Source organism: Manihot esculenta, chromosome 7 (genome assembly GCF_001659605.2).
Source record: "Manihot esculenta cultivar AM560-2 chromosome 7, M.esculenta_v8, whole genome shotgun sequence".
Lineage (NCBI taxonomy): Eukaryota > Viridiplantae > Streptophyta > Magnoliopsida > Malpighiales > Euphorbiaceae > Manihot > Manihot esculenta.
This window is the reverse complement of record NC_035167.2, coordinates 530,045-555,943: the sequence shown is the minus strand read 5'-3', so window position 1 is coordinate 555,943 and position 25,899 is coordinate 530,045. Positions and strand designations below refer to the sequence as shown.

The 25,899-nt window shown below is 30.6% G+C and overlaps 3 protein-coding genes across 5 annotated transcripts; 1 reads left to right on the top strand and 2 right to left on the bottom strand.

Annotated features, from left to right (window-relative positions):
- Positions 1-391: 391 nt before the first annotated feature.
- LOC122721172 (60S ribosomal protein L6-like) lies at positions 392-2,242 on the bottom strand. The gene is made up of 4 exons (XM_021762562.2): positions 1,839-2,242; positions 1,273-1,379; positions 803-984; positions 392-679 (listed from the first exon to the last, which is right to left on the bottom strand). Exons 1-4 carry the CDS (start codon positions 2,087-2,089, stop codon positions 524-526), a joined length of 696 nt encoding a protein of 231 aa, XP_021618254.1. The 5' UTR covers positions 2,090-2,242; the 3' UTR covers positions 392-523.
- Positions 2,243-6,212: 3,970 nt separating this feature from the next.
- On the bottom strand, positions 6,213-7,914 carry LOC110619254 (60S ribosomal protein L6). Its single transcript, XM_021762564.2, has 4 exons — positions 7,587-7,914; positions 7,073-7,179; positions 6,607-6,788; positions 6,213-6,507 (listed from the first exon to the last, which is right to left on the bottom strand). Exons 1-4 carry the CDS (start codon positions 7,835-7,837, stop codon positions 6,352-6,354), a joined length of 696 nt encoding a protein of 231 aa, XP_021618256.1. The 5' UTR covers positions 7,838-7,914; the 3' UTR covers positions 6,213-6,351.
- An 873-nt stretch (positions 7,915-8,787) lies between these two features.
- Positions 8,788-12,760, top strand: LOC110619777 (S-adenosyl-L-methionine-dependent uroporphyrinogen III methyltransferase, chloroplastic). Of its 3 annotated transcripts, XM_021763325.2 has the most exons (6): positions 8,790-9,730; positions 9,944-10,021; positions 10,111-10,180; positions 11,378-11,655; positions 12,150-12,325; positions 12,453-12,760. In XM_021763325.2, exons 1-5 carry the CDS (start codon positions 9,209-9,211, stop codon positions 12,297-12,299), a joined length of 1,098 nt encoding a protein of 365 aa, XP_021619017.1. In that variant the 5' UTR covers positions 8,790-9,208; the 3' UTR covers positions 12,300-12,325; positions 12,453-12,760. The 3 variants fall into 3 exon arrangements, with proteins under 3 accessions (XP_021619019.1, XP_021619017.1, XP_021619016.1); XM_021763327.2 differs by lacking the exon at positions 12,453-12,760 and having other exon boundaries at positions 8,788-9,730; positions 12,160-12,340; XM_021763324.2 differs by having other exon boundaries at positions 12,150-12,760.
- The last annotated feature ends 13,139 nt before the right edge of the window (positions 12,761-25,899 follow it).

Sequence of the window (25,899 nt, the reverse complement as noted above, 5' to 3'; positions counted from 1 at the left end):
CTGAAGCAGAGAACAATTACTTCTAAGACTCGCCATAAAAAATTCATACGACAGTTCACTGTTTAAACAAAGCAACAACTTAATCAGAGTAACCATCAAAAACTGCTCGTTCAACTTAACAAAGACCATATACACAACGTATTTTCAACATCCATAGACAGAATTTTAGTAACAACAATCAAATAAAACTAATCAAAATTAATAATGCCAATGAAACTATAAAAACCATATAGATCATCACATCATCTCAGAAAGTTATCTAGAAAACAAAAAGAAAATAAAGGGACAAATACCTAGGCATCTGCAGATTAAGAAGATATCATATTGAAAGAAATAATTCTAATATTATATAAACAGAAATCAGTAGTCTATCAAGATATCTAAACAGAAATAGGAAAAATAAAAATTCCATTGCACAATGCATCAACATATACGGAGTTCATATAGCTATCAACTATAGAAAAAATGAAATAGCACAACTGCAAAAATAAAGACCAAACAAAATTCTAATTCTCTTTTTCCCTCAGAAAACAAGCTCATGAGGTTTCATTCCTGCCTTAAGAGAAAATCTAGCCCCTAAATAAGCCTTCAAGTCCGGGACTCCCTCAATCGATTTAATCAATGGTGCATCAACACTTTTCTGATCGTCCTTCTTTTCTTGTGGAAGGACATTCTTTTCCTGAAAATAAAAATTACGACAATAACCAATGTTAGGATAAAGCAAAAAACACAAAGTTCATACAATCACTTACGAAATGGGCAAATTGTTAGCAAGAAATGGGCCACTGGTTAGCAAACTGACCTCTTTGTCTCCCTCAAAAAACTCGCTCTCTCCCTTCCTTTTCTTCTTCTCCACTTGCTTGGCAAAGTATTTGTCACCAAACTTGTCGACATTAACTCCAGAAATGTCAACCTTGGTAGAGGTAGCAATGACATAAGATTGGTTGACTCTCCTCAAAGGGACACCATTGATCTTAAATGGACCTGCAGCAAGCAGCAAAATGAATCAACTAATCAAGCGTATGTCCAGAATGTCCAGTTCGCCTTATAGCTCGGGCACATGAACACTTATGCCCTTGAATAAGGAGAGGGCATAAAAAATAACCAAAATCTTAAATGCTTCAAGCCTTCAAGCCACAAAAGTTCTGCTCCTTAATTAAATTGATTGTTTCATAGGAAGGTTTAAGTATTACTGAGATGGAATTTTATTTTTCCTCTTCCGTATGAAGATTTTCCAAATAACATAGTAGCTCAAAAGCAAGACATGCTCACCAGTGACCAAAAGCAACCCAGAGGGAAGCTGCTTGAGGAACACAACTCTTTTTCCCTTGAATCTTCCAGCAAGAATAATCAGAACACTTCCTGGAGTGATACTAGCTCTGTAGTCATTAAACAAAAGTACAAAACAAACGGTTACAACACATCCTTAACAGCAATATAATGCACACACATTATCCACGATTAGGCACAAGTTATTTGCCAATAACCACTTTATTAGGGCGAATAAGCAACGTCGAGAAAAAAGTAACAAAAATATTAAACCAAAACCATATTTTCTCACAGTTTACCAGTATTCCTCAATGCACCCAAACATGTGTTCAATCACACAATCACAAAGATAAACCAAAACTAATAAAATCCACCAGAGTTTACATCAAACCACTAAATCTGCACAAGAATAAAGATAAGAAATATCCAAATTTAACTGAAAAATGCACAAATTCATACATTTCTAAGCAAGTAGGAAGGAAAAAAATAAAATACTAAAAGCAGATGCCAAGCAAAAATATGAACATGTCCACGAAATTAAAAGAGTTCTTCATGGGTTTAGTAAATACCTGAGTTTGGTGGGCTTCGGCTTCCGCTTGTTAAGCAGAGGCTTCTTCACATCGTCAGCAGGGTAGAACTTCGGCGGCTTCTCAGCGGGAGCAGCAGGTTTGGGTTTGGGGTCGTGCTTGGGGAAAACACCTCCATTCTTGGCCTTGATAGCCCACAAACCCCTCTTATGGTACATCTGAGACCTCGAGTACTTACCAATTCCTCGAACTAGATCTGGATTCCTGCTCACCTTCGGCGTCTTGGGAGCCATTGCTTCCGGTCAGGTTCGATCTCCCTCTCTTTCCCTCAATAAAATGGCAGACTAAAATCGTATGCGGCGTTTATATTCGTGCCGAATGAAAAACCCTATTGAAGAAACCCTAGTTTGGAGAATCGGGTTATGGCCTCCGGTTACAGTAAATTGGGCTTGGGTCTTAGTGAGTTACTAGGCTTTAAATACTAGTAATAAATTTATAATTGGCAAAAAGTCCAAATAAAATCCTTAACTTCTCACTCAAGTTCAAATAAATCCCACTTATGTCTTTTGGCCAACTAATTCTTAAATTTTTTTATTTAAGTTCATATTAATCCTAATTTTTAATCTTAAAATATTGTCCTTTAAAGTCAAAAATACCAAATCCTAATAATAAGTCATAAATTTATTACAATAATTAAGAGTTTAAAAACTTTATCAAGAACCATTCAATTGAATAATAGCCTAAAACCATAAGCTGGTTTTAGGCCTTGAAATTCTTTTGATAAAATTGAGAATTGTTGAAATAGTTAAAATTCGAGTACGAGCAGAGGAATTTTTTCACGAGTGTCACTTGGACTCATGAATCCTCAAGGAGGGGTTCAAATTTGAGATTTGAAGCTCTTAAATTGCGGTTTTCTCACATCAATCCTATTCTAAATTTCAAGATTAATTCACTTTTGCAGGATGTTAAGGAAATCTAGTGAGAAGCAGAGTTGGTGAGTTTGACGAGAGCAACAGTTGGCAAAGTGGGGATTCAAGTTTTTGGCTGTGGAAAGAGAAGTGAGAAGGAAGAAAGAGAAAAGAGAGAAATTTCGTCATGTTGAATCAAAACTTTCAAGATGTTTGGGCTTGAATTTATGGGTTGGGAAGGGTTCTTTTAATTTTTTCAATTTTTTATTTTAATTAAATATAGTAAATTAGTTTAATATTTAAAAATTAAAGAAAATAATATTTCAAGTTTAAAAAATAATATTTTATTGAATTTGGACTAATACGACCTTAATTCAAAAGCTTTGGGGTTATTTTGGCCAAAATACATGAAATGGGTTTATTTGAAGGGTTTATTTAAACTTTTACCCGTTTCTAATTACTAGAATTTCCCTTTTTTGCCAGATAATTACTAGAATTTCAAAACAAATTATCTCTCTAAAATTCATCTTATGGAAAGGTTCTTAGTCATTTTTCCAAATAGGTTTATATATTTTCTTTTTTGATTGGTTTTGCCCATAATCTAATTCATGATGAAATATATATGTTTATCAAAAAGTTAAAGTTTAAGAGTAAGAGTTTGAGATAAACTCTGTTTCTTTTAAAACATGTACAATTTTTTTTTTTTTATCTAATCATCATTCAACTTATAAAAAGTAAAAGATCGATAAATAAAATTGCTCAAATATTATTTGACCATAAATTCAAGACAATAAAAATATAAGAACATTAACAAAATATGCACTTTATCAACATGCACAACTCTAATTGCAGTGCGAGCAATTTCAATAAATGATTCTTTTAATCAATATATATGGATTTTAAAAAAATGACCTACATTAAATTTATAGTAACTATAAAGGTGAAATTGAGCATTAAGTCATAAAAATAAATAAAATTTATTGTTATGAGAAAAAAAATGTAATTTTTGTCTTAAAACTTGTTTCTTACAAAAAACAAATATATTGAATATTGAGAAAAAATTTATAAGTTTTTACACATAAAATAAAATTATGGAAGGTTTCTATAGTTTAAGAAGTAGCTGTTGACATTCCACATGCAAGAGATTAGAGTAGCAGTCATTGTCCTTCCCATATGCATAATTTTTCTAGTTGAACTAATCCCATTTTGTTTTTAATTAAGCACAAGTTTTCTGGCTGCAATCGTTTTTCCATATTCAAGAGATGGGAGTTTAACCCTTTTCAAGTCTCAACGGCAAAATGGCAAGGACACTAAATATATTCAAAACAATCAATTAAGGCAACAATTGATGCAAAGGATGCATGTGAATCACAAAATTGAAATTGGATAACTACTCAATCAGACACCAGAATTTTCTTTTAATATATAAAAAGTGGAGATTGGATTCTTTATCTCCATAAAATTGGCTCGCTTGGTAAAATAAGCAACGGAGTAATCCTTTGAATGTTGAGCAGCACAAGTGCATTCAATTTTTTTTTTCTTAAAAAAATCAATCTAGAACAGGGATGAGAACTGCAGCGTGTGATTGAAAGGGTATTTGAACTCTTACCCTAAGTCCAACCAGCGATGAGAACAAAGAAGATCTGGAAGGCGAAGCATATGAGATTTTGAAGAGGTATGGGCAAGACGAAGAGAAGAATAACGCGTGACTGAAAGGGCTTCTCCAAGTCTGAGTCTGGGAAATCGGTGAGCAACGATTCCAAGAGTGATTTCTAATCTGGATTTGAGTTTGAATCTGAATCAAATGATTCACGATCAAGAATAAAGAACAGATCCATTTAGAGAATCTGTAGAGGATGCATGTGAGACTGAGAGTGAAATTGAGTGGCGAGAGAAGAAACGACAACATCTAAGTTGAGTTTTAAGAAGGAGAGAGAGAGAAAGTTGCAAAGACAGAGAGGTGGGCGGCTAGACGAGAGTTGAATGACATTTCAGAAGAACAAGGACATGATGGTTCTGCTTTAAGAATACTAGGCACATTTTAATTTGAGTTAAAGAATTATAAAAATTAATTATTTAATTTTATTAAAATTTAGAGGCTTTATAATAATTTTTTTATTTAATAAAAAGTAAATAAATTAAAAAAAAGATAGTGAAAATATTGATAAAAAATTATAACTTTATAAATTTTTATATTTATATCTGAAATTTTTAATTTTAAATTAAGAAATTTTAACTTTCAAATTTATCATAGTTATAATAATTTTTTAAATTATTTTTTATTAAATTTAATTTTAAATTAAAAAATTTCAACTTTTAAATTTATCATAATTATAATAATTTTTTAAATTATTTTTATTATATAAATACTTGATTAATCTAAATAAAATTTTGGTTAAAATTTTAAATATTTAATTATTTAAAATTTTTAATTAAAATCTTTATTTAAATAAAAGAGAATTAATTATTGTAATTATATAATTTAAAAATTTTATTTTATATAACTAAAAATAAAAATCTTAATTAAAATTTAATTTCATTTAATCAAATTATTTATACAGTAAAAATAATAATATATAATATATCATATAAATTAATTTAAATATGGTTAAAATTAATTTTAAAATATATTTAAATTATAAATTCCAAGCTCTCTTATTTAAAATTATAAAATTATGATTTTTTTTAACCAATAAATCAAAAATATTTAACTCACTACTTTCTAATTTACTGCTTTCCATAAGCTTCTTATGAGAGGGTGTTGCTTAGCAGACAGCTTATTGTATACAGTTTCTAATTGATAGTTCACCTAATAGATATCTTATCAATGATCTTTTGTATCAATTTTAATTTTAGAGCTTTCCATATTATTCTTTTTAGTATCTTTTAGTTACAAAATTTTCATATTAACATAAGCTTTAATACATATTAATAAATCATTTACACTTATAAAATAAAATATAAATGTTATAAAATAACTATATTTATTTATAATATTTTTTATATAATATATTATCTTATTCATAATTTTACATAACTATACATAATCTTTCAAATCAAATATTTCGAATATTTCAATTGCAATTAGCTATTGATTATCACTAGCTACGGTAATAGATTTAATCCCATCATCTAATCCAGCAAGGGAGCCTTAAACCAGGACAATCATTAATCGATTTGCATTCCTATCAAAAATCTAAAGCAATAGCAGGATCAGGCACCAGTAAAGACATAACAAAATTCCTGGACCAACCGAATCATCAACTGTTTAAACAAAGGAACAACTTGATTTCAGAGTAACCCCCAAACAATGCTAGTTCCCTTTACAACATATAAAATGAAAATTCACCATCCATAGACAGGACATAAGAAACCACAATCACCAAAACTAATCATAAGAAATAATGCCAATAAATCTATTAGAACCATATATAGAACATACATCATCTCCTGAAAGATTTTTTTTGCATATTGTATAGACCAAGTAATCAGTAATCTATAACAGAAATAGGAAAATGAAAAATCCCGTTTCATAATGCATCACCATATACGAGGTTCATATAGCTGTCAACTGCCAAAAAATTGAATAGCACAACTGCTAAAATAAAGTTCAAACAGAATTAGCAAATTCTTTTCTTTTTTTTCCTCTAGAAAACAAGCTCATGAGGTTTCATTCCTGCCTTGAGAGAAAATCTAGCCCCTAAATAAGCCTTCAAGTCCGGGACTCCCTCAATAGATTTAATCAATGGTGCATCAACAGTTTTCTGATCGTCCTTCTTTTCTTGTGGAAGGACATTCTTTTCCTGAAAATGAATTAGGTCAATAACCAATGTTAGGATAAAGCAAAGAACTAAAAGTTTACACAATCACATAGGAAATGGGCCACTAGTTAGCAAACCAACCTCTTTGTCTCCCTCAAAAAACTCGCCCTCTCCCTTCTTTTTTTTCTTCTCCACTTGCTTGGCAAAGAATTTGTCATCAAACTTACCAACATTAACTCCAGAGATGTCAACCTTGGTAGAGGTTGCAATGACATAAGCTTGGTTGACTCTTCTCAAAGGGACACCATTGATTTTAAATGGACCTGCAGCCGGCAGAATAATGAATCAACTTTAGAAGCATATGTGAAGAATTTCCTGTTGCCTTATAGCTAAGGCACACAAACACTTGTATCCTCACATGAGAAGCAGTCAGAAAACAACCAAAATCTAAAATGCTTCAAGCCTTCAAGTCACAAAAGTTCTTCTGGTTAATTAATAGATTGTTTCATAGGAAGGTTTAAGTGCATCTGAGATAGAATTTTCTTTTTCTTTTCTCGTATGAAGATTTTCCCAATTATATAATAGCTCAAAAGCAAGACGTGCTCACCAGTGACCAGAAGCAACCCTGAGGAAAGTTGCTTCAGGAACACAACCCTTTTGCCCTTGAACCTTCCAGCAAGAAGGATCAAAACTGTTCCTGGATTAATAGTAGCCCTGCAGCCATTAACACAAAAGTACAAAACCAACAATTACAACAAATCCAATTACTGCACACACTTTATCCACAAGGAATCAGTTATTTGTCTATACCCACTTTATTAGAGTGAATCAGCACCCTCAAAAACAAACAACAAAGACATTACACCTGAACCATATTTTCTCACAGTTTACCAGTATTCCCTTAATGCACCCAAGCATATGTTCAATCACACTGACACAAAGATAAACCAAAACTAATTAAAAAAGAAAGAACTCCACCGGAGTTTATATCAAACCAATAAATCTGCACAAGCATAAGGAGATTAAGAAATATACAAATTTAACTGAAAAATGCAGACGCCAGGGAAAAAATAAACATATCAACAAAATTAAAAGATGTTTTCATGGATTTTAGTGAAGACCTGAGCTTGGTGGGTTTCGGCTTGCGCTTGTTAAGCAGAGGCTTCTTAACATCATCTGCTGGGTAGAACTTCGGCGGCTTCTCAACGGGAGCATCTGGTTTGGGTTTGGGGTCGTGCTTGGGAAAAACACCTCCATTCTTGGCCTTGATAGCCCACAAACCTCTCTTATGGTACATCTGAGACCTCGAGTACTTACCAATTCCTCGAACTAGATTTGGATTCCTACTTACCTTCGGCGTCTTGGGAGCCATCTTAGGGTTAGGGTTCGACCACTCTCTTTGTCACTCTCCCGGAGAATGGAGGGCTAAAAACCTACGCGTTTATATACAGGAAAATTAGTGCCGAATGAAAAACGAATCGGGTTGTAGGCTCGGGTTAAAGTAAATTGGACCTGAAATCTTTTTGTTATCGCTGTTACAATGCTATTGAGAAAAATTCTCAATTTAGAAAAAAAAAAGCAACATATCAAATATTATTTTCATTATTTCATTTATTTTTTATTAACGAATTACTTAATTTTAATTTTTACAATTATATTATGTACTTTCATATTTTAAGAGATGTATCCAAAATTAATGGCGTAAATAATAGTAGAATAAAAATAAATTATTGATCAAAATAAGGTTTTTTTTGTTATGAACCCTAAATTAAAAGGCTTTGTTTGCAAAAACATTATTTTTTAAAAATAATTTTGGTTAATACATATTTATTATATATATATGAGATTAAGAAATTGTATTTTGATAGTAATATTTTACAATAAGTTTTTTTTCCTAATTCCATGTATTTCAAATTTTTATTTAATTTAGGCTACTAAATTATAATAGTTGCTTGTGTTGTCAAAAATAATTATTTTGTTCATTTTTTTATTTATATATTTTATAAAATTAATTTTTTTATTTTGTGTGAAATAAAAACTCAATTAATTAAAAATTTTAATTATATTTAATTAAATAATAAAATTAAATATTTATTAAAAATTTACATTATTAAAATTATGAACAATAGAAATTAAAATAATATCAAAATATTTTTATTATAAAATTTAAAAGTAATTAAATATTTTTTAGTGATACTTAAAATAATATTTTTTAAATAATAATTTCAAATAGAGAAAAATTTATTAAATATTTAAATCAATCAATGAATTGGATGGCATGGTTGAGAGCGACCCATTGTTGTTAAGCCCAAAAAGTTTTCAAGAACTCTCCCATCTCATGGCCCGACCCACACCTCTTTCTCCAGACCTTCAGCCGCCGGACGGTCCTCTCCTTCACCGGCCTCACTTTTTCATCATCCTCTCGCACTTCCCACTTCCTCTAAAGAATCAATAATGACCTCAAACGTTTTCAAGGGTCGAAACTACCACAACTCATAGGTTCCAAAAGTATTTTGTGTCTCTATCTATGCCGAAAAGGCACCTTGCCTTCCCAACCCACCAAAAGATGTTCAAAGACCACAACTTCAAATCAAACCCAAACTCTATTTTCTTTCGATTCTCTGTATGCAAACGCGCAAAGGGTCTCTATTAACTCCCAAAGAACAAAGTTTTTTCTTTCCTTTTTTGTGTGTATATATGTTTCCTCTTAATCTAACTCAGGCTTCTCAATCTCATTGAACCCATGGCTCTTGTGTATAAGCTGCCGTCTGTATCTTCTTCTACTTCTGTATCTGGGCAAAATTTGAAGCATTTCTTAATCCCAAGAACCATTTGCTCTTTAAATTATAAGAGCTCACCTTTCACTGAAAAACATTCAATCGAGAGATGCCAAAGAGACCACTGGCTTTACAAGCTAGACTACCAATCTGATTCTTCATGCCCTCTCCCATCCGACAAAGAGTGTATCAGGGAGAACGACATTGCTTTGCAGCTACCAGAGCTTAGGAAGTTACTTCATGTGCTTAAAGAGAAGAGAACGACTTGTGGTAAAAATGGAGAGAAATGTGGGCCAGGGAATGTGTACTTGGTGGGAACAGGACCAGGGGATCCAGAATTGTTGACACTGAAGGCAGTGAAAATGATACAAAAGGCTGATCTTTTGTTGTATGATAGGTTGGTGTCAAATGATGTTCTGGATTTGGTTGGTCCTCATGCTAGATTGCTTTATGTAGGCAAGACTGCTGGCTACCATAGCAGAACCCAGGTAAACTAACCAAATGGCTCTTTACTTTAATATTGTTAACCTTTTTTTTTTGAAAACTGGTATTTGGAATTGTTCTAGCTGGACATAAATATTGTTAACTAAACATTCCATAGATTGCTTGTGGTTATACTTCATTTCATGTTTCTTATAATGGGAATGTGGTTATGTTGAAATGAGATTAGGAGTAATTTAGGAATGTGTATTGTTTTACAGGAGGAGATACATGAGTTGCTTTTGAGTTTTGCTGAAGCAGGAGCTACTGTTGTGAGACTTAAAGGAGGGGATCCCTTGGTGAGTTTTTGTTATGAGAATTGCTTAACAAGTATAATGTCTTATTCTTTCTATGCAAGCATTTTTGGTATTGAATTTTGGTTTTATAGGTATTTGGAAGGGGCGGAGAGGAGATGGATTTTCTACAACAGCAAGGAATTCAAGTGAAAGTTATTCCAGGTATGATTCCACGTGCTTGTCTCCCAAATTTTATTATTATCAAGTTTGGACACTTCAGAAAACACCATTTAGTCTAGTGATGGAGGGTATCAAGGAAATGGTAGCCACATCTGGAAGTGATGATAGAAACTTGGATGTATGCCACTTGAAGAAAATCCTGTGTTCATTTTTGGTGGAAACAGCTAGTGTTTTCCTTCAATTATATTAGGTAATACCTTTATGTGGCATGATTCATTTTGCAAGAAAATAATTCAAATGAATTCTTGCAAAATCATACACCATATCATTTTTGTTGAAATGAAAATTTTGTAAGTTAAAAAGAAATGAATACTTCCATTCCAAACAAAAAATTTGATTAAAAAAAATTGAATTGAATTCTTGTAAAATTTTTTATTCCAAATAAGCGGAATATGATCTTCACCTATGGTTTGGCTTTGTTACTAATTATACTAGGTTGGGTAACTTGGTTGCATTTGACTTAGATATGTTATGACAATGGGTTGACATAGAATAGCCATCTTGTTAGATGAATGCGGGATACAGGATTAAGTGTTGGCATTCAATTGCTATGTGGAATTCTCGAGTCTTAACCTATAGTTATAATTTTCTTTCAAAATCAGGTTGAGCTGTTGAGAATTTTGTTTTTCAATTGGGAAAAAAACTTGTAAAGTTTTTCTGGAAGTGATGGATTCCTAGCAACTGAATGCACATAAGCTTTTTATTAAATAATGGAAGTTAATGTACTTTCTTTTCCATTGGCTTCTAGTCCAAACCTTTTCTTTCATTCTGTTCCTCCTACGTTTTGCTTGTAATCTACTCCGCTTTGCAGTAGTTACTAGATAGCACTATAATAATGAATACGGATCTCCTCATTCTCTTAGCTTCTTCTTTAAAGAGTAGATGGAATTGAGAAATGTAATAGAAAAAAGTGAGGGTCCCATATGTGCCAGTGCCTGCATTGAAAAACCTATTATTGAATCGCCAATGGATTGAGGTGGATCAAATTGCATGAGAAATATTTGAACTCTTTTCTTTCATGTAGGTTACCTCTTATTTAGGTTAGTTAGATGGTATCACACCAACAATAGTTCCACTAGTTTAACCCTCGTTCTGCCTTCAGTTTTGTGTATAGTTAATCTTCTCCTTTAAAAAAATTAGCCGAGTGTTGACTGTAATTTGCCATTGATTGCTGTGCAGGTATCACTGCTGCTTCAGGGATTGCAGCAGAGTTAGGAATTCCATTAACTCACCGAGGTGTTGCAACTAGTGTTAGATTTTTAACAGGACATTCAAGGAAAGGAGGATCAGATCCACTCTTTGTAGCTGAAAATGCAGCTGACCCTGATTCAACCTTGGTAGTTTATATGGGCTTGGCAACCCTACCTTCCCTTGCATTAAAGCTGATGCATCATGGTCTCCCAGCAGAAACACCGGCTGCTGCAGTGGAGCGAGGGACCACACCTCAGCAACGTGTGGTAAGTATGACCGTGATTATATGCCTAAAGTAGACTGCTGGTAGCCAAAAGCTGATTTGGTGTTTCATTCTCAGAAAATCCGTTTTTGTTAAGCTTTAATAATGTGAATGCATTGAATCCTCAGTTTCTAGAGATCCTAATACTGAAATCTAAACCCCATTAATGGACTTAAATTGAGAATTCAAATGTTTTCATCTACTGGTTTGTCAGAAATGCAACCCAAGTAAACCATTTAAATGCCATGCTGAAGAGTGAAGCATAGAAATGTGGAATCATTATTTGCGAATTTTGCTCCTTTTCTATTCCAGCTCCATAGGATTATGGTTTGCCTTTTTCTCTTTGCTATTTCATATTTTCGAGGACTTTTGAGTCTCAGAATGTGGCAAACATATTTATCAATAGAATATTCTTATGGAACATATGTGCATAAGAAGAAGCATGCCTATTTTGAATTTTTGATGCGTTAAACTGATCTGCACCTGAAAATTTTCCAGATTTTTGCAGAACTAAACGATCTTGCTGATGAAATTGCATCAGCTAAGTTGGTTTCACCTACATTGATAGTAATTGGGAAGGTGGTTTCACTTTCACCATTCTGGCCACATTCTTCAAAACAGGCATCATGTCTGATGGAGGCTGTATAGGAAAAACTCATGCCTTATCGATGATGGTATTTTTTTTTTTTGTTCTATTCGTTTGCTGCAGTTCGGAGATTAACTGTTACTTCTAAGTGAAGTTGCATCTTAATGTTGAAATGTAGCATTTGATATGCAAGATTCTTGTCTTGATTTTACCAGTTGAGCTTCATTCTGGCAGCCTTTGTGAAGTTTTAAAGGATCTCATTCTAGATGATGAGGAGATCTTTAATGCTTTTGCTGTTAAAGCATCTGGAAAATGGCTGCCTTTTCTGGTTCAATTTTCTTGATTGATATGAAAGGGACAATAGGCATTGGTCATCAAATTCCGTAGCTGGAGCATGAACTTCAAATTCAAAGAATCAGTGATGATGTAATTCTTTTTAGATAAGGACGTAAGATTAAATCCCTTAATCATATTGTTTCAGATTATTCTTGATTAGTTATTAAAGGGATTTCACAATGGTCTACTCATTAAATTAATAAAATCAAACTGATAAATTTTAAGTTTCATGAAAATTATGAACAAAACCATCAACTTAGAAAAAAATAGAAAATTGAATTTTGTTAGTTTATTCGGGTTTGTTTTTAGCTGAAATGTGAAATTTACTTTTGAGCTATACAATATGAGTAAATTATCATTAAAAAATTAAATATATCTAAATAAAAATAAATAAATTGAATGTGCAATATATACTTTCCAATTTTTATAAGTAATAATTTTATTTAGTCTTTAAATAAGAAAATTTTACTTTTTAGCCTCGTCTCTTAAAAAGAGAAAGAAAGTACAGAGAGACTTGACAGATTCTGAAAGTATTTCTGAGCACTTCGCCGTGCATGAATTCTTGGAGTTGTGATCCACGCAAATCTAATATTCTTAAACAGAAAATGATTCATTATAATCATCTTTTATATAATTATTAGGACTATTGAATAAAATAATTTAAATTTATTTTATATTTTAATTTTAAAATTTTAAACCATAAAATCAATTTGTTTACTTTTGCTTTAATTTTAATTATTTTTCTTAATTAATTTTAACTAAAAAATTTTTAATCTACCAAATATGATTTTCTCTTAAAAAATTTATTTAATAAAAAACTTTAAATGTTAACATCAATTTATATTTATATTTAAAATTTTAAATTTTAAATAATAAAATTAATTTTTTTAATTTATTATAATTATAATAAAGAGAATTAAATTGAATCTGAAAAGTTAACGGTAAATTATAATGTAGTCCTAAAATTTTTATATTAATAAATATATAATTCTTTAATTTAAAAAAACATTCATTTTATATTTAAAAATATTTAATAGTAAATAAATAATTATTATAAATAAATTTTTATTATATAAAATATCACATATAAATATTATATATTAAAGTAGAAGATGATTTATATTTATCATTATAAATTATATATATATTTTTATAAAATAAATTAATATACATCACAAGATACGTAAACAAGTGCATTATTATTTTGTAATATTTAATATTTTATAATATTATATAATATTAATTTCTTTAATATTAAAAAAGTAATATTTATTACTTGTTTAATATTTAATATTTAACATTAAGCAAATTACTATACATCACAAAATATGTAATATTAAACAAGTAAATTAATATTTTGTAAATTAATTTATTTTGCATATGTAATATTACATAAATAAAATAAATAAATTAATATTTTGCTCACCTATGTAATATTTTTATTTTGCTTGTGTAATAAGATATGTATATTAATTAATATACATAAGAAGAAAGGCAATTAGATTTGTCTGAAAATATAATAAGGGTAAATTATTTTCATATTATTGGAATATATTCAAATTATATATGTTTTATTTTAATTTTTAAAAACTTAATAATTTAATTTCTATATTTGGAATCTGTCCATTTAAAAGTCTATTCGTCTAATTTTTTTATTAATTATTTGTAAAATAATCAAAATAATGTTATTTTAAAATTAACATTTATATTTCTAATTTTTCAAGTATTTAATATTTGTTTTTTTTTAATTTTATTAAACAAAAAAGATATAAAGGAAACTTTTATTTGATAGAATTAAATCTTAAACTATTAAATTCTAAAAAACATTTATGAAAAATAATTTTTTCATGCAATAAACATGTGCTGATGAAAAAGGAGGAGGTGGCTCTGCAATGCTAGATTTTATGTTACTCTTTCATCTATTTTTCTATTTTTAGAGTTTCCAAATATTGTATACTATAAAAAAAAGGCCATTTCATTACTGGCATATCATGTTTTCATCAGGGATTTTGAGCTCCATATAATGAGGCTTTTACGTTTAAGGCCCACTTTAATTTAACTATTTATCATTTTATACAGAAAAAAGAATATTATTAAATATTTAACTCACACGAAAATAATTCAAGTAAGTAGAGTATGTAAAACTAAAACAAAAAACCTATTCCAAATCAACATGAGATTCAACACACTCCTCACATTTGAGACTAAACGGGAGTGTGACATATTTACGAGAAGTTCAACATCGGTGAGAGACTTTAATACCATATTAAATTTGAGTCAAACTTAAATTATTTTAAAAATTAATTCAAAAGGGTAAATGAGCACATTAGTTTTATTCCAAAGTGATATAAAATACAACAGATATATTTGAATTTGATGGCATTAATTTTTATTTTTTATCACAGGAGCTCATTCAAACTAGAATTCAATTAAAATCTGAATTGGATTCAGCTACAAGTTAATTATATTACTCGTATTTTAATTAGGATTACTATTTTTCATACTAATATCATATTTTTCATGCTAGTACAACTTTATAGATTGAGTTCTTGATCTCTCCTCATTCTTTTTTTTTATTCTGAAATTTTTTAAATTTATTTACGTAAATTTAAGATTGTAGGTCAGGATAAAAAAAGAAAAGAAAGTCGTGGTTTGGCATCGATTGGTGAAAAGACAAGAAAGTTACACAGATGAAATTATGTCTGTTGAATTATCACATCCTCCATTTTATCTATAACAAAACCCAAGTGATTTTGCTTATATTGATTATAGTAAACAAAGTGCGATATAATTTCTAAATATTTATAAAATAAAATAAAATATATTTTGTTTTTTGCTATTTTTTTTATAAAAAGAAAAAAAATACACTAATATATTTACACTGTTCAAATAAATATCTCTTTTCTTTAAGCAATAAATTAATAATAACCATCGGAAAAAAAATTCACGGAAATATAATGTATGATCACATGTAAAACGTGAAGAAAATAGTGTAGTAGAAGAAGCCAAAGCGCTTTTTTTTTTTGGATAATTAATTTTAAACTCTTCCAATTAAAGCATTTCAATAGTAAACCAATTTCTTTTTAAATTGAAAGTCGAATGAATAGGATCTGAAATTTTTTAGATTTATTTAGATGTATTTATTATTAAATTAAATTTATAAGTGTCATAATAAACAGTTTTGATTTGAATGAATATATAATTTTAAATTTCAATAAAATAATTATTTTACTAATAAAATTATAGCTCCTTTATCTTTCTTGACAGTAAAGAGATTATCCTGTGATTTATTCATTTTTTTTATTAAATTTTGCTTCAATTATTAACATTTTATTTATTTAAACTTTATTGTTTTTAAAATAAAATAATTTTTTTTATATTTTATTAAATCAAACTTTTTATTTTTTCTGTTAAAAAATAATGAATTTATTTTAATCTTAATAAAAAAACTCATTTAAAAAATTAGAAAAGAAAAGAATATAAATAATTAAAATATAAAAACTGAATAATATAAAATTTTAAGATTAAAAAAAGTGAATAATATTTTTGCTAAAACAATTAAAATTTTAAATCTTACACAATACATAAATATTTTAATTATATTTATTTTAAAATATAAATATAAAATAATTTATATATTTTTTAATATTTAGAACACTCAAAAAATTTAATTAACAAAAAATATTTTTTCTAATTAAAGAAAAAATAAGTCTTTTCTATTCTTTTAATATTTTTATTAAGATCTGTATATAAATTTTTTAATAAATTTTATTTTTTAAATTAAAATTAAATAATAAAAAATAAATTATCTTATTAAAAAATATTTTATAACTATACATTAAATATAAATCAAACGGAATTTTATTCAATTAAAATTAGAATGACATATTAATATGTAAATTTAATTATATTTTAAGTACATTTTTTTCTAATTTTAAAGAATATGTCAATTTTAAATTGAATAAATATATACAACTGAGCAGGACATCTCGATTCTCTTTTGATATGGAATAAATGTTTGTATTGATTTAATTTTTCATTCTAAAAATACATTTATAATTATCGCATAATAAAAAATATATAATTTATAAATAATTATATAGAAAGGGAAAAAAAGTAAAATTAAAGTGGAGAAAAAATATTTTTTTTTCTTTATAAAATAGAGATAATGTTTTTTAATTGATCTTTAGTTATGTATTCTCACAATTAAAAAGAAAAAAAAAAAGCTTAAATATTGTATAGGCCCCCATTTGGAACAATTCTTTAAGAAAAAATTTTAAATAAGTTGTTTAAATAAGTTGTTGTAAAATTATGATTGATTTCATTTTTTTTTATAGGAGGGAGAGATTTCAATTAAATTAATTTAGGCTAAGCAATTCAAATACAATCTACATTTAGCAGTAAGTCAGCTTCACAGTCGAGATTATCCAACCACACAAGCTCAGCTTCTCCTGCCACTGTTAATCTCGCAAAATGATCCGCAACACTATTAGCTTATCTAAAAATCTTTTTAACTTCCACCTCCCAATCTTGCTGCAGAAGACTATTGATATTTCTTAATAAATTAGCAATTCTGAAAACTTTTTGACTTTGTCCTTGAACTAAAGCCACAGCAGCTGCACAATCAGATTGTAATTCAATTTTCTTCCACCCTCTTTCCCAAGCCAACCTTAAAACACTATAAATCCCCCACAACTCCGCTTCCAAAGGATCACATCTACCCAAAGCAAGCGTAAAACCGTCAAGCCAGCGACCGAAATGGTCCCTAAAGACACCAGCACAACCTCCACCACGAGAATTCACACTACCATATGTGTTAACAGTTACCCATCCTAAGCCACCTGGTTGCCAAGCAATGAAAGATAAATACTTCAACCTATCCTTGTATAGCGAGTCTCTCTGCCATGCTACCTGAACCGTTTTAGCCTCCTTCAAAATAAAATCCAACGAGATCTCAGAGTGGTGAGAATCACGATCAAAGACAAAGGAATTTCGCCACTTCCATAGCCACCATAGACCGACAGCAAACATAGTATCCCAAGAAACACCATTGATATGAGCATCAATACTCTGTAAATTAGAGGCCAGCCACCTAAACACATCATTGATACGAAAGAAATTATTCTCAATTTGTTTAGCACCAAGCTGATTCCACAATCGCATTGCCAAAGGACAATCTCTTAAAGCATGGAAGACCGTTTTCGGTGCAGAAGAGCATAAGCCACAACCATCAAAATTAGTGAAACCTCTCTTCTTCCTCTCTACATTACACATGATTTTTCCATGAGCAACCTCCCACATAAACATTTTAACCCGCTGTGTTCCTCTAGCCTTCCATATCCATTTCCAAACTCGGTGATGGTCTTCCTCATTAGAATTTAAAAGAACTTCATATCTTGATTTAACAGAATACCTACCCGATGAGTTTCTGCTCCAAATCACGCCATCAACATCCTCAACACCATTAGATAGAGTTAACGGTTGCAAGAAGCTCAAAATATTTTGGGAAAGAACTTCCCTCAAGACATCCCAATTCCATCCTACACCTTCAATCCAGTAGTTGTGAATCTTGTCTGATAGACTCAAATGGGAAGCAGGCACTAAAGCGAACTCAATTAAAGGTCCTATAGACAGCCATGAATCTGTCCAAAAGAGTATCTCATTCCTAGAAACCACATTGTGACTGATTCCTTTACGAAGAAGCTCCAAACTGAAACACTTTGCCCTCCAATTCATAGATGCTCCACTTTTCATCTTCATATCCCATGAAACTCTACCAGCAGCATATTTCTTAAACAAACATTTTGCCCAAAGCTCATCATAACTATGCAAAGCTCGCCATGCCAGCTTGCTCACAAGCGCCTGGTTCATGTGTCTCATACAACGTATACCCAGTCCACCCATATGTTTAGGCTTAGTCACCGTCGCCCAATTGACCACGTGCAACTTCTTATCACTAGAATTTTCATGCCATAAAAAGTCTCTACATATCTTTTCCATTTCTTTGCAAACTGAAACAGGAAGCACTGTAGTCTGCATTAAGAACACTGGAATTGCATTAAGAACCGAGCTAATCATAGTGACCTTCCCTGCTTTAAAAAGCGTAGAGGCCTTTCAGCCAGACAATCTATGTTTCATCTTGTCAATAACCTCCCGAAATGAAGTTGGACCCACTCTCCCATGAAATGAAGGCATCCCCAGATGGCTGCCAAGACTATTAGTTCTAGCCATCCCTGCCATATTTACTAAACTTCCAGCCAAATCTGAAGTAATATTTGGAGAGAAAAATATGGAGGACTTGCTGAAATTTATTCACTGCCCAGACACAAGCAAAAAATCATTCAAAATCTTCAAGATACAACCCATCTACTCAATCGAGACTTCAACGAAGGGGACTATATCATCGGCAAACATCAAATGAGATATAGCTGGTCCTCCTCTACATATAGGTATAGGCTTCCATAACCCTTCATTGACCGACGCAACAATCATATTATTCAACTGCTCAATACATAAAACAAAAAGATAAGGGGACATAACATCACCTTGCCGAACCCCTCGGGAAGGCCTGAACCCCTCGGGAAGGCCTGAACCCTTCTAATTTTTTACCATCCCATAGTAATTTCAACGTAGCCGAGCTGACACACTTCATAATATTATTGATCCAAGCATCTGAAAACCCAGTATTGGATAACACTAATTCAAGAGAGTCCCAATTAAGTCTATCCTAGGCTTTTTCCAAGTTGATCTTCAAAGCCATATAACCCTTAACTCCTTTAGCCTTATTCATCGAGTGGAGCACCTCTTGATATATAATAATATTATCCATAATTTGCCTTCCTGGCACAAAACTGCTTTGTTCCGGGCCAATCAAGAATGGCATAATATACTTTAACCGATTAACCATAGTCTTTGTAATAATTTTGTATAAAACATTACAAAGACTAATTGGTCTAAATTGAGCAATATGGGTCGGATTCTCAACCTTCGGAATCAAAGTAATTAAAGTGAAATTTAGCCCATCAGGCAAGGGATTACCATGCAAAATACCCAAAACAATATCACACACAGCATTACCTAAAACACTCTAAGCATGTTGGAAAAAGCCTGCTGTGAAACCATCTTCACTAGCAGTTTTAAAATGTGCCATCTGAAATAAAGCTTGAGCCACATCCTCTTTCTGATACGATTTATCAAGGTCAGCACGAAGCTCCTCAGGGATTCAACGACAAGCAATGCCTTCAAGATTAGACAACACATAAGTCGAATCATTAGTGAACAAGCCCTTATAAAACTGAACAACCAAATTTTCTAACGAAGTCTCATCAGTCACCCATTGCCCATTAGAGTCTTGAAGTGCCAAAATTAATTCTCTCTTCTTTTTAACTTTAGCAGCCAGATGGTAGAATTTAGTGTTTCGCTCACCAGAGACAATCCATTCTTCCTTTGATCGTTGGAACCAGTAGAGCTCTTCCTATTTTAAAACCTCCTCCATCTTCTGATGTAAAAGAAAGTCCAACTTGACTAAATTAGGAGAGTACCCGTTCAAAGCAAGAGCACGATGTACCCCTTCAATTCTCCTCAAAAGCTGATGTTTCTTAGCAAAAATATTTCCAAATTCCTCTCTATTCCATTTCATTAATCCTTACTGCAGACTCTCAATATTGCTCCAAAGCTCATTAGAATGATTCCAAATAGTACGAACAGAATCAACAAAATCAGGATGAGCAAACCAAGCCGCTTGGCAACAGAAGAAATTACCATTTGGCAAATGTTGCTCTCCCAAAGATAAAATAATAGGGCAATGATCCGAATGGAATTTAGAAGGATGAACAATCCTAGCCTCAACAAATCTCCATCGCCAAGCCGCTGTGCATACTCCTCTATCCAATCTAGTCATCTTAATACCATCTCTCCCATCACTTCTACTCCAAGTAAAAGGCACCCCTTCATACACCATGTCCACCAAAGCAGTATCAAAAAGCCAATACTGAAACTCTCTAGACCACTGGTATTATAAGTACGATATCCATATTGTTCCTCCATAGAGACCACATCATTAAAATCTCCCAATACCACCCACTCCTCATCCATATTCAAACAAGAAAGTCTAAGGTCCTCCCATAACAAGCGTCTAAGGCCAGTGTTGGGACTCCCATATACAAAGCTAACAATCCAAGGAGAACCCCAAGTAGGCTTGATTATGCAATTAATAAATTGAGGATGAGTGTTTAGCACTTCCAACTCAAATCCATTGTTTTTCCAGCAAACCCAAATGCCTCCACTAAAACCAAAAGCCTCAACTCTGAGCCAATGTTCAAACCCCAAGTCTTTACAAATTTTATGAGCTTAGGATCCAGAAACACGAGTCTCCAATAAGGCTATCACATCAATTTTATAAAGCCTTCTATATTCATTAACAGCCCTTCTAAAATTTGGCAAAACCACCCCTTGACAATTCCAAGAAGAAATAATCATTAAAAAAATAATAATAATAAAGAAAAAGGGTAAAAAGCACCATATACCCACGAGATATCTTAATTTCAAAAGGAGAAAAACTAAGAGAAATCAAATACTCATAAGGTCATCCACAGGGTCCTCCACATCTCCATTCCTTTCCGCCTGATCAATACCCATATTAACTGAGGTCGATGCTCCTAATAATGCAGTATCCATCTCCATAGTATTATGCTCTATTATACCAATATTATCCGGGGCAGTATCCATTCTGAGCAACCACCCATTTATGAACCTCATCCGACCCTTTACTACCCCTGACCACCACATGTTCTTTCTCGGCAACTGTCTGTCTCGACACAGCAGGTCTCACACTAGAAGACCCAGGTGTTGTCCTTGAAGCACAAGGGATCACTTCCTTACCACTAATACTCACTGGTTTCGCTCTTGGAATAGGAGGGCTAATTCTATTATTACTATGAGTTTTCAGCGTAGTAGCAGGAATATTCTTAGGCCTATAATTTCTTTCAACCTGGACCCCTTTCCCTTTCGACCCAGCAGTAGAAGTGCATTGTTCTGTAGCCCCATGCACTTGATCAGACCCTTTCTCATTAACCACCATATCTTCTTTTACAACCTCATTCAAAGTCTGAAATCGATTCCCATCCTTATCCGACAGATCTTTCTTCCTGGAATCTCGTTGTTTGGCATTATCTTGATTATTTTGTTGCCTTCCTTGCCCCCTAGGATTACACTTTCTTTCCTTCCGGACCATCATCCATTCGCCAAAATCTTCCAAAATTTCGGGATTAACATCCTTGAATCTCGCGTCAACACCCTCATCGTTAACCACAGTCCCTATCATCGACACGTCAGGGTTGCTACTATGAGTCTTCGTCGGACAATGATCAGCAACATGACCAAATCTCCCACATTTGAAACAAATCATGTGCAGACCCTCGCACTCAATCTTTCTAATACGTTTATGCAGTTTGAATTTCGAAAGAAGAGGTTTAGAAAGATCAACTTCAACACACATCCTAGCGAACCGGCCTCTAGAAACCAAACTCGTCCTTGTATCCACCCTTATTGGTTTACCCACCTTAGCTCCCACTCTCATAAGGAAGTTTTCATCATAATATTCTATCGGGAGGCAAGGAAACCGAATCCATACTGTAAGCTTTTCAAAAGTTGCTTGGAAAGGATCAAATTTCGGGCCCAAGGTCCCTTTAGGAGTGCATGTTCATAATCATCAGCACTGTTGAATTTCACCAAGTAAAACCCATTCTCAATAGAGATAATATCTATTGGGGAAGTAGGTTTCCACAGCTCCTTGATCCTCCACAATAAATAGGTATAACCTATTATTTTTTCCATTAACTTGATCAACAAGGAACGAGACCATGGCTTATACAACCTCTCTTTCTCTTCCCTAGACAACCAAATCTCAGGGCAAAGCTCATCTTTCTCCTCATCATCCTCCTCATCCGAGAGAACATCAGTCGCATTATCAGTATTAGAAATACCAATACTCTCAGGAATCCTAATGTCTCCGCCTCCATTAACCACCATATCACGGAAAGACAGCGCTCCATTAGTTCTCCCCTTAGTACTGTCCTCCATATCCTCCTCAGTATCTTCCAACTCTGACTTACCATCCAGTTCTTTCCTCCGTTTATGTGTGCTCCGCTGCACAGAACCATCCTCTTCCATCATGTTTTGTTTTTAATTAATTCTTTTTAGATTTCACTTTTTTTTTAAATAAATTTTTATAGCTTAAAAAATTTTCATACTATATAAAAAAATTAATTGAAAATAAATAAATTGAATTGAATATTTTCAAAATTTTTTATTCTCAATAGGGATAATAAATTATTATATAATATTTAATTTATCGTATTCAATTTAAGATGTGATCAAGATTTGATCTTTCATGCTTATCTCTTACTTTAGGCTTTTTTAGAAAATGAAAAGCTTAATATGTATGGAAAGAAAAGTAATGCTCAAATCAGAATAATGGTAGCCGTATAGTGATTTTATTATAATTATTGATTATATTTTGGCTATATAAATATTTATAATGTAGACTTTAAGCTTCTAGGTCTCCAAATTTAAATTGATAAAGCTTTTCTATTTTATTTAATGAATAAATTTAATTCGACTGTTAAATTTATATTAAAAAAGCTTATATATATTCTTTAATTAATTTTTTTTATTAAACATACTTTGCATGTAGATCTATAATTTTTTTATATAATTTTATATAAATTTATCATATATCAATATATTAATTTTTAATAACCAATTAATTAGAAAAAAAAAACTCAACTATGCTGTTTACAATTCAAGTAAAAAAATATAATCAAAATTTATTTAATACAAATAAAATAAATATATAAAAAAAATAAAAAATTTCTCAATATATTCACAAGAGCACATAGCCTCTTCATATCCCTCCCAAGTTAAAATTTTTTCCTTGGTGATTTTTTTATAATCTATTATTAGTCACTGTAAATTTAGTATGTTGAAATATCTATCATGACATTAACAGCTTTATATGTCAATTTTTGTTTGAAATCTTAATATATATATATATTTTTAGTGTTTATACATTCGTGCAGTCTAAAATATTATTCCACGTGGTTATAAATATGATTTTGTGAGCTTTTCTAATTTTGTTATATGTTGGGAGACATTACTAATAAGGTTTTGGTGGGACACAAAGGGCTCTTGAATACTCACTTTAGTTACACTTATGTTATGACATATATGAAAAGAAGAATAAAAGTGTTTTTCGATCCAGTCGCTATGTCAGATATCTCCATTGATTTTGAATTGTTATAGTAGGGTAGTGTTTTTCTCATCCTCTTCCTCATCCATCCAGACCTTCTTCACTTGCAACTTGGCGTCCTTCTCTATAGAGTATATCAAACTTACTTATAATATAGCATGGAAGAATCAATTTTCGCCTGCTGTTATTGCTGTAATTGCTAAAGATAGTATTAGTAGGACTGTGCATGGTATTGCTATGCGGATCTAATGTTCTTCGATTATGATGGGAAACACTTGCTGTACTGTCAATAATTTGCTTGACTTATGATGTGAGTTTTTAAAATATAAAATGTAAAATGGATTTTGCTACTGTATATGCTGCTCTTTATAGTTTGTCATTCGTAACACCATAAAAATTTAAGACTTCACTTATGACTGTTCTTACTATTTGCTCTCGTATCCCACAAAGGGTGGATTCGTCGTAAAGCAAATATTATTGTTAATATGATAATTAAATTTTATCCGATAGTTTTATTACCATTAAATTGAGAGCGATATTAATTAATAAATTAATACTCTTTTTACAGTAAGTTATTATCGTATAATATAATTATCATTTACAAAAAGAAAGTTATTTTTTAATTTTAATTTTATTTTTGTTTATTTTTTTAAAAGTGTTTCTTTGAAGATCATCAATAATGATTTATTATTTTGTGATGTAAGGGTGTAATATATAAGTATGTGTATGTATGTATATATACATATATGATTTTATAAATGTTATTACCAACATATATAGTAGTTAGTTTTTCTTTTATTTTGTTCAACTTATTTTTCTGATTGAAAATTTATATATAAATTTTTTTAATAAGCAAAATTAATCATTATTTCACATAGATGGACATTAAATTTTTTTATCATAAAAAAGTCATTGATTTTAATTAAATAAAATTCTTTTTATATGATGTTGCTTAGATTGAAATTGAAAAATATTTTACTAAATATTTGTTAAGTGAATTAACTTTTATAAATTAAAAATTATAATTTTATGTAGAAAAATTTAGTATAAAATTTTAAGTTGCTACTGGGTTCAAACTGGTCCAAATAATTTTTGAATTCATTTTTCACTCGAATTAAAATAGTTAATCCAAATTATTTAATAGTTAATCCAAATTATTTAGTAGTTTCGTGCTGACTATTATATTCAATTTAATTTGCGGTAATTTTACCGTGAGACTCATCCCACGTAAAATTTCAACGATGAAATTTCTTTTAAAAAGAGAGAATTATCATATTCAACCCATTAAAAAAATTAAAATTAAAAAATTAAAATTAATTATAAAAAAATATTAAAATAAAAAAAATAATAAAAAGAAAAAAAAGAGCATTCTGTTATTTTTTTTAAAAAATATTTCACTCTTTTAATCCAAATCCCCTTCTCCTCAACCCAATCAATTTATAAACTTATGAAATTCTGAGCTAAATTCTAATTTAAACTAATATTTTGATAAAAAATTCAATAATTTTTTTCAGAATTTTCAATATTTGAATAGGTGAGTTTTATTGCTTTTATTCAAATTATTACGATATAATTTATTTTCTCTACTATGAAATAGTAATTTTTGCAATTTAAAAATTAAAAAAAGGATAAGTTTTAGTTAGACCCAATTAATGAGATTCTATATTTTGTTGGATTGATGATTTTCATGGGTTGATCTAAATAATATTTATAGTTTATTGTATATTTTATTGAGTCTGTATAATTTTGGTAGGTCCAATTATATCGAAATATTGTCAAATTTTTCTTAAAAACATATATAAAAATATATTTAAAATTTCGTATTTTACGTTTTATATTTTCATTCTAGAATATTTATTTATCACTTGATATATTATTTTTCTTTTTAATTATAGGGGAGGACCCAACTTTCAGGATAGATAATAGGATGCTCCTGCGACCTAAGGTTATTTTGTCCCAAGTACTAGCGAGGGAATAAATATGTAACATTGATACTTTTTTTAAATATATTTATATATGTATATGCTATTTATTTATTTAAAATGGGAAAAGATGAAATGATGAAATGAATTTGTATT